Source organism: Sphaeramia orbicularis, chromosome 11 (genome assembly GCF_902148855.1).
Source record: "Sphaeramia orbicularis chromosome 11, fSphaOr1.1, whole genome shotgun sequence".
NCBI classification, from domain to species: Eukaryota; Metazoa; Chordata; class Actinopteri; order Kurtiformes; family Apogonidae; genus Sphaeramia; species Sphaeramia orbicularis.
In genome coordinates, this window is record NC_043967.1 from 41,572,024 (window position 1) to 41,584,523 (window position 12,500).

Genomic DNA, 12,500 nt, shown 5'->3' on the forward strand with positions numbered 1-12,500 from the left:
TTTTTATCAATTACTAGAGATTTCAGGTGACCCCATTTGAATTCCAGGCGACACCACGTGGGGTCCTGACCCCAAGGTTAAAAAAAAAAAAAAAATGTAGTATAGCAATATAATACAATCTTCTAAACATGCAGTACGGTGTGAAACATCAGCGATGGTGGTATAGTGGTGAGCATAGCCGCCTTCCAAGCAGTTGACCCGGGTTTGATTCCCGGCCATCGCATCTCTCTTTGTACAGAATTCCCCTGATGAAGGGATCAATAATGCTCTAGCTACACAACTGTGGGATATTCTACTGATATGAATTTTCTCTGAATGTAATTGTCTCTCAACTCACCATATAGTTTTTAGTATGTTTGTTTTTTTGTTTTTTTTTTTGGTTTGTTTTGGTTTTTTTTATCAATTACTAGAGATTTCAGGTGACCCCATTTGAATTCCAGGTGACACCATGTGGGGTCCTGACCCCAAGGTTTAAAAAAAAAAAATGTAGTATATCAATATAATACAATCTTCTAAACATGCTGCTAGGTGTTAAACATCAGCGATGGTGGTATAGTGGTGAGCATAGCTGCCTTCCAAGCAGTTGACCCGGGTTCGATTCCCGGCCATCGCATCTCTCTTTGTACAGAATTCCCCTGATGAAGGGATCAATAATGCTCTAGCTACACAACTGTGGGATATTCTACTGATATGAGGTTTCTCTGGATGCTTTGGCATGAAACCAAACACATTATACATCTCTTGCAAAACCTATCAAACTCTAAAAACCTGTCATTTGTTTCTTATATTCTGACAATATACAAACATCAGCTTCAGTTTTTCATGTCTGTTATGTTTTGTGATTGTCTCTACCAACTCCCCATATATTTTTTACTTCTAAGTTTGTTTGTTTTTGTTTTTTTTATCAATTACTAGAAATTCACCCCATTTGAATTCCAGGCAATCCACGTGGGGTCCTGACCCCAAGGTTGAAAAACACTGCTCTAAGCTTTTTTTAAAAAAAACCCTGCATGGTGAGTATATTAAATATAGGAAAATATATGATTTACACCAAAAAAAATGCAACATACAGAGGTTAATATTGCAAAAAATGATGATAAATCACTTGAGAAAGACAAAAAAATCATTTGAAAGTTGTGACAAAAATAGTTATGGGTCTTAAGGGTTAAAAAAAACCTTCTCCATATTATCCTTTCCTATTATCCTATATTATAGAAGTATTGGAACCTGAAGAAAGACGGATGGTTCTACTGTTGTTACCACTGAGAGACTTTTTTGACTTGTCATTAACACTGTAGTGTCAAGTGCCAGCAATTTTCATGTTCTGACCAAAGTATTTTAACAGCAGCCTCATTAAAACATCGCTCACCTCATTGGCACAGGACACGTTGCTGAAGCGTTGGCCCTGGATGTTGATGACGTGGTGGTACGAGCCCTGGTTGGGTGAGATGGAGTGGACTGTGGGGGTGGAGCAGGCTGCGAGGCTGAAGGTAACACCATGTGAGGTCTGATTGGGATGATTACAATGTGATGTAGCAACGCACTGTGGCGTGGCACGGGAAACACGGTTTAGACCTGGAAGGAGATGATTCAACGTTCACAACCAAAATATAAAGTCTGTTCTTCCCTAGCTGTACTGTTGCAGATTACAGATTAATCTTATTTTTAAGAATAAGAAATAAAAGACAAAACATAAACTAAAGGCCAAAATCTATAAATATTAAAGTGGAATGACAGTCAGACGCAGATGGTTTTGGTCCACAGTCAAATCTTTCATAACAGGACTGTAGGCATCTCAGTTATCAAAAAAAAAAAAAACACCGTGATTCTGTTGCATTTAACCTTTGCCAAATATTTTCTGATTGTCAAATAAGGAAGAATGAATTAGGGCGTGAATGTTTGTATTGATGCAAAGTCCTAGTGGAATGACAACAATCTCTGTCTGTTACATATTTTAGAATTTTGTAATTCACTGTTTATTGTTTTGTCTTTCCCTTCATCCATCAAACACCCCACAGTTATTCAAAGATATGTTTACAAGAAAAATATCAAGGAAAATATGAAAATCAAATGCAAAAAAACAAACAAGGAAAAACATAAAAAAAAAACAAAAAACAACCAAAACAAACCAAAAAAAACCAAAACAAAACACACATTCAACAACAAAAAAGAAAAACAAAAACAAATAAAAAGACATATTCTAGAATTTTATAGAAATAAAGAATTAACTACACCTAATCCTTTATTTATAGAATCTAAATTTGGTCAGTTTAATTTACCAAATGCTGCAACATCCTACGTGTCTGCTGCTCTGATTGGTTTTGTGTTTGTACAGTTGCATTTAACCCTTTCATGCATATGGTCACTACAGTGGACAGCTATTCTACGTATAGCTGTTCTCTTGTATATTCATGGATTTTGTTGTTCTTTCGTGTTGTTGTTGTTGTTGTTGTTGTTGGGTTGTTTGTTTTTTTACACATATCTTTATTAAAGTTTTAAGACACTACATATCTTTTCTGACATGAATTGGTAACATTATGTAGATCTCTCCTGAGCATAAACCCCCAGAATCACAAGCCCTCCCCATAGTTTTCACACAATTTATCACTAAATTCATGTTTCTGTGCATCAAAAATTAAACATGTGGTGTCCAGCTGAGTGGACATTTTTGAAACTTAATGAAAAATAGGTTCATAAGAATTTTTTTTTCATTATTATTATTTTTTTTATGTATTTTTGAAATTTCTAAAAATTATTATATATATTATATTATTATTATTATTATATTATTATTATTATTTATTTATCATCATATTATATTATTATTATTATTATTTATTTATTTTCAGAAAAAAACATTTTCATTGTTTTTTTCATGCCTAAAGAGGAATAAAAACTCTCAGGAAAAATTTTTGATTAAGGTTCTCATAATTTGTGCATGAAAAGGTTAAAATAATCTTCCCCTTAGAAATAAAAAATGAACTGAAAGGTCTCTGCTGATGTCAGGCTAGAAAAACGCACTAAAACTTTGAGAAAGACTTTATTTAAAAATGCACTTTTACTGCTTTTTATATGTTTTAGTTTTAATTAATGTCTGTTTTTTTAATGATAACATCAGCCTGCCCAGGGACTACAGATGGAAATTAACACTACATCTCTCCTTTTTAAGGTTAATGTATATTGTGCATTGTCCCTGTCTAAAAAAAAAAAAATTAATTAAAAAATAAATAAAAAAAAAAAAAAATCACCTGAACAGAAACTGTTTTAGCTGAGAATCTTCTTTAAATTACTGTGCAAAACAGACTTTTACTGTAAAACTGTTTATCTCATTTTTATCCCTTTTACATAGCCTTGTTTTCCTTGTTTTATTATACACACTGATTAATTGGATGATATTTTTATTTTCATTTACTTCTTCTTTTAACTCTCTACACTATCCTATCTTATTCAATACAGTGTATCATGACTGTTTTGAAAATGATAAAGTAAAGTTTAGTCATATTTATTACACTTCAGCTTTGATAGAGTTGTTAAAAGCAACATCCAGGGTTCTTACAGGTTTGTACAAGTTACATTTAAGACTTTTTAAGACTACTTAGAACGAATTCAAGCCATTTAACAGTCATACTGGGCGAAATTCATGACTCCTAGAATTAGAAAAAATTAATTTATTTCCTCTAGTCTTGATTCCTACCATCATGAGTCATTCTCACCAGGGGCTGCAAAATTAGTGATAACTGGTTGCAAATTTCAATATAAATTGTCAGGTTACATTACTGTTTTACACTTAGACATTTCCAGACACATTTAAACACAAACAGAGAACAAGTTTATGGCAACATAACATAAGACCTACCTATCTGGACTTTTTTAATGCAGATTGTAAATTTAAGATTGTTAAGACTTTGTAAGAACCCTGAACACCACTATTAGTGACTTGAGTAATATTCTTGTGATGTAGACATGGGAATTGAACTTTGCCTACCTTTATGTGATACTGGCCTGTTTCCTTCATGGAGCATGCATGTCAAACAGGTTTATTTTTGATGTTGGAAAACTGGTTCGAACTAATTAAATTACAGATAAGGCTGAAAAACCAAGCTAAAGATTTGTACCCGCAATGTGCTGTGTCCTTTTATTTTTGTTGAAAATAGAAAATTCTCTTATAAAAATATTGTTTTTCGGAGCCTAGTACCGAGCAGCCAGAATGATGCTGTTTTGTTAAATGTGAGTGACAAGGTATTTCCAAATTTATACAGTTACCGGCGGTCACATGTCGGGCTTCCACGCCTCCAACTTGGACTGAGACTCTGCTGTTCTTGTCTTCTCGAGGCAGGACTTTGACGACGCCCTGAAGCATCCTGTTGTTGTTATCGATGAATCCACTGCTGTAGTAAATTACACCGGGGGAACCGAAACGGTACCTGAAGTGCCCTGAGGAGAGTAAGAGAAAGTAGAAGTATGTGACAAGCACATCATGTTCAAAGCTTTGACACTTCACACTTCTTTGTGTGTCTCGTGTGAACCAATAATCTTGTGCAAGTACGATGGAAACTTATAAAAAAAAAAAAAAAAAAACGGCCCCGTGGAAACACTGCGACATTGATTCACCAGTAAAACCCATGGAGTTTGACAAATAACAGTGGTTGGTGGCACTTGTTCTATGTTCAGTTAATGATAGTTTGTTAGAAAAGTCGCTGTTTTCCTCATTTTTTTTCTGATTTGATCTAATAAGCTTTGAATTTACTCTGAGCTTTTATGAACAACCTACATCACAGGTGGCAAACATGCGGCCCGGGGGCCAAATCCGGCCCGCCAAATGGTCCAGTCCGGCCCTTGGGATGAATTTGTGAATCCTTTTAGTTCAGGTTCCAATCTCAAGTGGGTCAGAGCAGTAAAATACTATCATAATAACATATAAATAATGACAACTGCAAATGTTTCTATTTGTAAATGTAAGTATTTTCATGTATTTACACTAAAACAAAGTATAATTTTGCCAAAAAATGTGAATAACCTGAAAGGTCTTAAGAGAAGTAAGTACAACTTTACCAATATTCTGCCTGTTATTAAATGTTTTGTGTATTTCCACTGTGATCTGGAAGTTATAATGTACAGTACAGGCCAAAAGTTTGGACACACCTTCTCATTCTTCGCATTTTCTTTATTTTCATGACTATTTACATTGTAGATTCTCACTGAAGGCATCAAAACTATGAATGAACACATGTGGAATTATGTACTTAACAAAAAAGTGTGAAATAACTGAAAACATCTCTTATATTCTAGTTTCTTCAAAGTAGCCACCCTTAGCTCTGATGACTGCCTTGCACACCCTTGGCATTCTCTTGATGAACATCAAGAGGTAGTCACCTGAAATGGTTTCCACTTCATAGCTGTTGCCTTGTCAGGGTTACTTAGTGGAATTTCTTGCCTTATTGATGGGGTTGGGACCATCAGTTGTGTTGTGCAGAAGTCAGGTTGATGCACAGCTGACTAGCCCTATTGGACAACTGTTAGAATACATATTATGGTCGAGAACCAATCAGCTAAGTAAAGACAAACGAGTGGCCATCATTACTTTAAGAAATGAAGGTCAGTCAGTCTAGAAAATTTCAAAAACTTTGAATGTGTCCCCAAGTGCAGTCGCAAAAACCATCAAGCGCTCCAACGAAACTGGCTCACATGAGGACCGCCCCTAGGAAAGGAAGACCAAGAGTCACCTCTGATGCTGAAGATAAGTTCATCTGAGTCACCAGCCTCAGAAATCGCAAATTAACAGCAGCTCAGATTAGAGACCAGATGAATACCACACAGAGCTCTAGCAGCAGACACATCTCTACAACAACTGTTAAGAGGAGACTGCGTGAATCAGGCCTTCATGGTCAAATAGCTGCTAGGAAACCACTGCTCAGGAGAGGCAACAAACAGCAAGAGATTTATTTGGGCCAAGAAACCCAAGGAATGGACATTAGACCAGTGGAAATCTGTGCTTTGGTCTGATGAGTCCAAATTTGAGATCTCTGGATCCAACCGCCGTGTCTTTGTGCGACGCAGAAAAGGTGAACGGATGGATGCTACATGCCTGGTTCCCACCGTGAAGCATGGAGGGGGAGGTGTGATGGTGTGGGGGTGCTTTGCTGGTGACGCTGTTGGGGATTTATTCAAGATTGAAGGGAACCTGAATCAGCATGGCTACCACAGCATCGTGAAGTGACATGCCATGCCATCCGGTTTGCGTTTAGTTGGACCATCATTTATGTTTCAACAGGACAATGACCCCAAACACACCTCCAGGCTGTGTGAGGGATATTTGACCAAGAAGGAGAGTGATGGAGTGCTGCGCCAGATGACCTGGCCTCCACAGTCACCGGACCTGAACCCAATCGAGATGGTTTGGGGATGAGCTGGACCGCAGAGTGAAGGCAAAAGGGCCAACAAGTGCTAAGCATCTGCTGGGAACTTCTTCAAGACTGTTAGGAAACCATTTCAGGTGACTACCTCTTGAAGCTCATCAAGAGAATGCAAGAGTGTGCAAAGCAGTCATTAGAGCTAAGGGTGGCTACTTTGAAGAAACTAGAATATAGATGTTTTCAGTTATTTCACACTTTTTGTTAAGTACATAATTCCACATGTGTTCATTCATAGTTTTGATGCCTTCAGTGAGAATCTACAATGTAAATAGTCATGAAAATAAAGAAAATGCAAAGAATGAGAAGGTGTGTCCAAACTTTTGGCCTGTACTGTACATGTGTAAATGATAAACTGAGGCAGAATATTGTTAAAATTACCCTTATTTTTTCTATAACTATTTTTGTCACAACATTCCAATGATTTTTTTTGTCTTGCTCAAGTGATTTTTCACCATTTATTCCAATATTAACCTATGGATTTAACTTTTTGGATTTTGATTTTCAGTGTAAATCATGTTTTTTTCTATATTTAATATACTCACCATGTAGGTCAGGGGTGTCAAACTCATTTTAGTTCAGGGGCCAGATTCAGCTAAATTTGATCTGAAGTGCACCGGACCAGTAAAATAATAACATAATAATATATAAATAATGTTAACTCCAAAATTTTCTCTATGTTCTAGAGCGAAAAAAGGTAATTTACATTAGGAAAAGGTTTACATCTACAAACTATCCTTTCAAAAGATGTGAATAACATGAACAAAATGAAAAAAAAAAAGTGTAATTCAGTTTATCATTTCCACATGTTCATAATAACTTACAGATCACAGTGGATCTATAAATACACAAAACATTTCATAACAGGCAGAATATTGTTAAATTTGTACTTAATTCTCTTAAGACCTTTCAGGTTATTCACATTTTTTGTCAAAATTATACTTTGTTTTAGTGTAAATACATGAAAATACTTACATTTACAAAAAGAAACATTTGGACTTGTCATTATTTATATGTTATTATGATCGTATTTTACTGCTCTGACCCACTTGAGATTGAATTAGTCTGAATGTGGAACCTGAACTAAAAGGAATGTTTATATCTTAGTGTAATTTTTGCATTTCACAAATTCATCCCAAGGGCCGGACTGGACCGTTTGGCGGGCCGGATTTGGCCCCCGGGACGCATATTTGACACCTGTCCACTAGACTATTTGTGTGGAATCTTTCTGTAACAAAGAACCTATCAGCCACAGTGTATGGTCACATGACTACCCAGCTTGTAGACTGTGTGAAATAGATGCAAACCAGCAGGATACAGATACAGAAACGTGTTGTACAGTGATATTTTGGATACAGTGACAATCACCTTGATATTCAAGAACGTGACTTTTTCCCGAAGTCAATCAAAGTGAACTAACAACAGTATGAAATTCAATCATGGTGCAATCTGAGCACAAATAAGCTACAGAAACCTTTGTTACTATTGACCTGCTTTCATAGACTCAAACCACCCTTCATTTGGTAGAAAATAGGTCATTAAATGATTTAACAATAGAAATCAGAGTACAGTTAACCAATGACGTATTACATTACAATAATCCTTCAGAATGTACAGAATGTCTTGAACGGTTACAACTCATTGTGCAGCGTCTAAATATCTTATAAAAACTATAAACGAACACATCTTTACCTTCAGCAGTCTTCGTGTCCCCACTGCTGAATGCTCCGTCAGGTTCGGTGGAACTCGGGGTGGCAACACTGAAGACCCGATATCCGACATTAGACTGAAAAAGTGGAGCTTTCCATCGCCAAACCACAGTGTCTCCTACAAACACTGTCAGTGAGGCTGGATCCCAAGCAAAGCCCTCTCCAAAAGCTGAAGGAGAGACGATAAGGAGTGAAAAACTGGACCGACTTTAGAAGCTGAAGTCTACAAATGTGTTAGTTATTGTCAGTTCATTTCATAAATGTGCCTCGTATTTTGGCTACATATGAAATCTGTGTTTCATTTTTTTTATTTATAAATCCACAGATGTTAACACCTGACATGTCTGCGTCGTCACTCCCATTGACATACATACTGTGCATAGTATTGCACCGTATTGTTTGTTTCAGCTTGTAAATGTGATACGTCAACATCGCAGTCATACTGGTTCAGTGAAGACCTGTCTGGAAACCAGTGGTTCCCAACCTTTTTTGGCTCGTGACCCCATTTTAACATCACATTTCAGGTGACCCCGGACATTCAAAACAGAGACTTTGTTTTTGATCATGTAATAGTTTTCTATACAATGTTGCAAATAAACATTAATTTTAGACAACATTTAGGCTATATGATGTACATTTTTTAGTAAGTTTTATTTTATTTTTATTTATTTATTTTTTTATATAAATTATTAGAAATTTCTGGCAACCCCAGACATTCAAAACAGACATTTTTTTGGCTAAAATTAATTTGTTTTTGATCATGTAATAGTTTGCTATACTATGTTGCAAATAAACATTAATTTTAGACAACATTTAGACTGCATAATGTAAATTTTTATTAGTAAGTTTTATTTTTTAATTTTTTTTATTTTATTTTTTTTTTATAAATTATTAGAAATTTCTGGCGACCCCAGACATTCAAAACAGACATTTTTTTTGGCTAAAATTAATTTGTTTTTGATCATGTAATAGTTTGCTATACTATGTTGCAAATAAATGTTAATTTCAACATTTAGACTATATAATGTAAATTTTAATTAGTAAGTTTTAATTTTTTTTTTTTTTTTTTTTTTTTATAAATTATTAGAAATTTCAGGTGACCCCAGACATTCAAAACAGACATTTTTTTTTTTGGCTAAAATTAATATGTTTTTGATCATGTAATAGTTTTCTATACTATGTTGCAAATAAACATTAATTTTAGACAACATTTAGACTGTATAATGTACATTTTTTATTAGTAAGTTTTATTTTTAATTAAATTTTTTTTTTTTCATAAATTATTACAAATTTCAGATAACCCCAGACATTCAAAACAGAGACATTTTTTTTGGCTAAAATTAATTTGTTTTTGATCATATAATAGTTTGCTATACTATGTTGCAAATAAACATTAATTTCAACAATTTAGACTATATAATATAATTTTTATTAGTAAGTTTTAATTTTAATTTTTTAAAAATAAATTATTAGAAATTTCAGGTGACCCCAGACAGTCAAACAGACATTTTTTGGCTAAAGTTAATTTGTTTTTGGATCATGTAATAGTTTGCGATACTATGTTGCAAATAAATGTTAATTTCAACATTTAGACTATATAATGGTAAATTTTAATTAGTAAGTTTTAATTTTTTGTTTTTTTTTTTTTTTATAAATTATTAGAAATTCAGGTGACCCCAGACATTCAAACAGACATTTTTTTTTGGCTAAAATTAATATGTTTTTGATCATGTAATAGTTTTCTATACTAATGTTGCAAATAAACATTAATTTTAGACAACATTAGACTGTATAATGTACATTTTTATTAGTAAGTTGTTATTTTTAAATTTTTTTTATTTTATTTTTTTTTATAAATTATTAGAAATTTCTGGCGACCCCAGACATTCAAAACAACATTTTTTTTGGCTAAAATTAATTTGTTTTTGATCATGTAATAGTTTGCTATAACTATGTTGCAATAAATGTTAATTTCAACATTTAGACTATATAATGTAAATTTTAATTAGTAAGTTTTAATTTTTTTTTTATTTTTTTTTTTTTTTTATAAATTATTAGAAATTTCAGGTGACCCCAGACATTCAAAACAGACATTTTTTTTTTGGCTAAAATTAATATGTTTTTGATCATGTAATAGTTTTCTATACTATGTTGCAAATAAACATTAATTTTAGACAACATTTAGACTGTATAATGTACATTTTTTATTAGTAAGTTTTATTTTTAATTAAATTTTTTTTTTATATATAAATTATTACAAATTCAGATAACCCCAGACATTCAAAACAGAGACATTTTTTTTGGCTAAAATTAATTTGTTTTTGATCATATAATAGTTTGCTATACTATGTTGCAAATAAACATTAATTTCAACAATTTAGACTATATAATATAAATTTTTATTAGTAAGTTTTAATTTTTAATTTTTTTTAAAATAAATTATTAGAAATTTCAGGTGACCCCAGACATTCAAAACAGACATTTTTTTTGGCTAAAGTTAATTTGTTTTTGATCATGTAATAGTTTGCTATACTATGTTGCAAATAAACGTTAATTTTAGGCAACCTTTAGTCTATAGAATGTAAATTTTTATTAGTAAGTTTATTTATTGATTTTTTTTTTTTTTTTTACTAAATTATTAGAAATTTCAGGCGACCCCAGACATTTAAAACAGACATTTTTTTTGGCAAAAATTAATTTGTTTTTGATCATGTAATAGTTTGCGATACTATGTTGCAAATAAATGTTAATTTCAACATTTAGACTATATAATGTAAATTTTAATTAGTAAGTTTTAATTTTTTTTTTTTTTTTTTTTTTTATAAATTATTAGAAATTTCAGGTGACCCCAGACATTCAAAACAGACATTTTTTTTTTGGCTAAAATTAATATGTTTTTGATCATGTAATAGTTTTCTATACTATGTTGCAAATAAACATTAATTTTAGACAACATTTAGACTGTATAATGTACATTTTTTATTAGTAAGTTTTATTTTTAATTAAAAATTTTTTTTTTTTATAAATTATTACAAATTTCAGATAACCCCAGACATTCAAAACAGAGACATTTTTTTGGGCTAAAATTAATTTGTTTTTGATCATATAATAGTTTGCTATACTATGTTGCAAATAAACATTAATTTCAACAATTTAGACTATATAATATAAATTTTTATTAGTAAGTTTTAATTTTTAATTTTTTTTAAAATAAATTATTAGAAATTTCAGGTGACCCCAGACATTCAAAACAGACATTTTTTTGGCTAAAGTTAATATGTTTTTGATCATGTAATAGTTTGCTATACTATGCGGCAAATAAACGTTAATTTCAACATTTAGACTACATAATGTAAATTTTTATTAGTAAGTTTTAATTTTTAATTTTTTAAAAATAAATTATTAGAAATTTCAGGTGACCCCAGACGTTCAAAACAGAGACATTTCTTTGGTTAAAATTAATTTGTTTTTGATCATGTAATAGTTTTCTATAACATGTTGCTAATTTTAGGCAACATTTAGGCCATATAATGTACATTTTTGTTACTAAGTTTTAATTTTTTATCAATTACCAGAAATTCTCTTCGAGTGCTTCTAGTATTAGTAGATTTTTTTTTTTTTTTTTTATCAATTACTAGAAATTTCAGGCGACCCCATATGAAATCCAGGCGACCCCATGTAGGGTCCCGACCCCAAAGGTTGAAAAACACTGGTTTAAATATTTAGATATTTTACCATCTGTGCTACAAACTGCAACCTTCTAACCTGAAATATACTAAAACAAGCACAAAAACTAATAAAAACTAAAATTAAGCATTTTCAAAAGACACTAAATCAGAAAAACCTCTTTAAAAATCATAAAAACTAAACTGAAATCAAAAACAAAACATAATGCAAAAGGATTATAATTTGATGGACACACTGACATACAATAGACAGAAAATCTAAAACAGATTAAAGTCAGATAACATGTAATTTAAAGAGCTCTAAATGTTTTTCAGAATACTGCTAATTATAGAAAACCTGTGGTCAAACCGGTTCTGAAACATCTGCAGGTCTTCAGTCACATTGAACCTGCCAGTGACAGTTTCCTTGCCTGCGGTCGTTTTGTGGAAGTTAATCTCATGTCTGTTGTCTTGAATGTTAGTCAGCTCAGATTTAGTTTGACGTCTCAACAATAGATTGAAAGTTAAACCTACTGTGGTGGACTCCCTGGTTGGTGACTATGTGCGTCTCCTCCTCCGACTCCACAACACACTGCAGTTCATTCTCGGAGGCGTCCATCACTTCACACTCCGCTTCTCCTGTCACGTAAAACACAGATGAGATCATACGCAAAACCTGCTGCATGTGTTACATCAGTGTGGTGGGAAACAACCCC

At 32.6% G+C, this 12,500-nt stretch overlaps 1 protein-coding gene and 2 non-coding genes across 3 annotated transcripts in view; 2 read left to right on the forward strand and 1 right to left on the reverse strand.

Moving 5' to 3' along the window:
- Nucleotides 1-151: 151 nt before the first annotated feature.
- On the forward strand, nt 152-223 carry trnag-ucc (transfer RNA glycine (anticodon UCC)). Its single transcript has one exon. It is a non-coding gene; the product is annotated as a tRNA-Gly (tRNA).
- A 318-nt stretch (nt 224-541) lies between these two features.
- Nucleotides 542-613, forward strand: trnag-ucc (transfer RNA glycine (anticodon UCC)). The gene has a single exon. It is a non-coding gene; the product is annotated as a tRNA-Gly (tRNA).
- A 672-nt stretch (nt 614-1,285) lies between these two features.
- Nucleotides 1,286-12,500, reverse strand: part of LOC115428346 (fibrocystin-L-like) — a 43,751-nt gene continuing 32,536 nt past the window's right edge. The window contains exons 15-18 of the mRNA XM_030147340.1: nt 12,319-12,423; nt 8,103-8,288; nt 4,264-4,434; nt 1,286-1,575 (exon numbers count right to left, since the gene is read on the reverse strand). Of these exons, the coding sequence (XP_030003200.1) occupies nt 1,301-1,575; nt 4,264-4,434; nt 8,103-8,288; nt 12,319-12,423 (737 nt within the window). The 3' untranslated portion in view covers nt 1,286-1,300. The remainder of the gene's footprint in view (nt 1,576-4,263; nt 4,435-8,102; nt 8,289-12,318; nt 12,424-12,500) is intronic.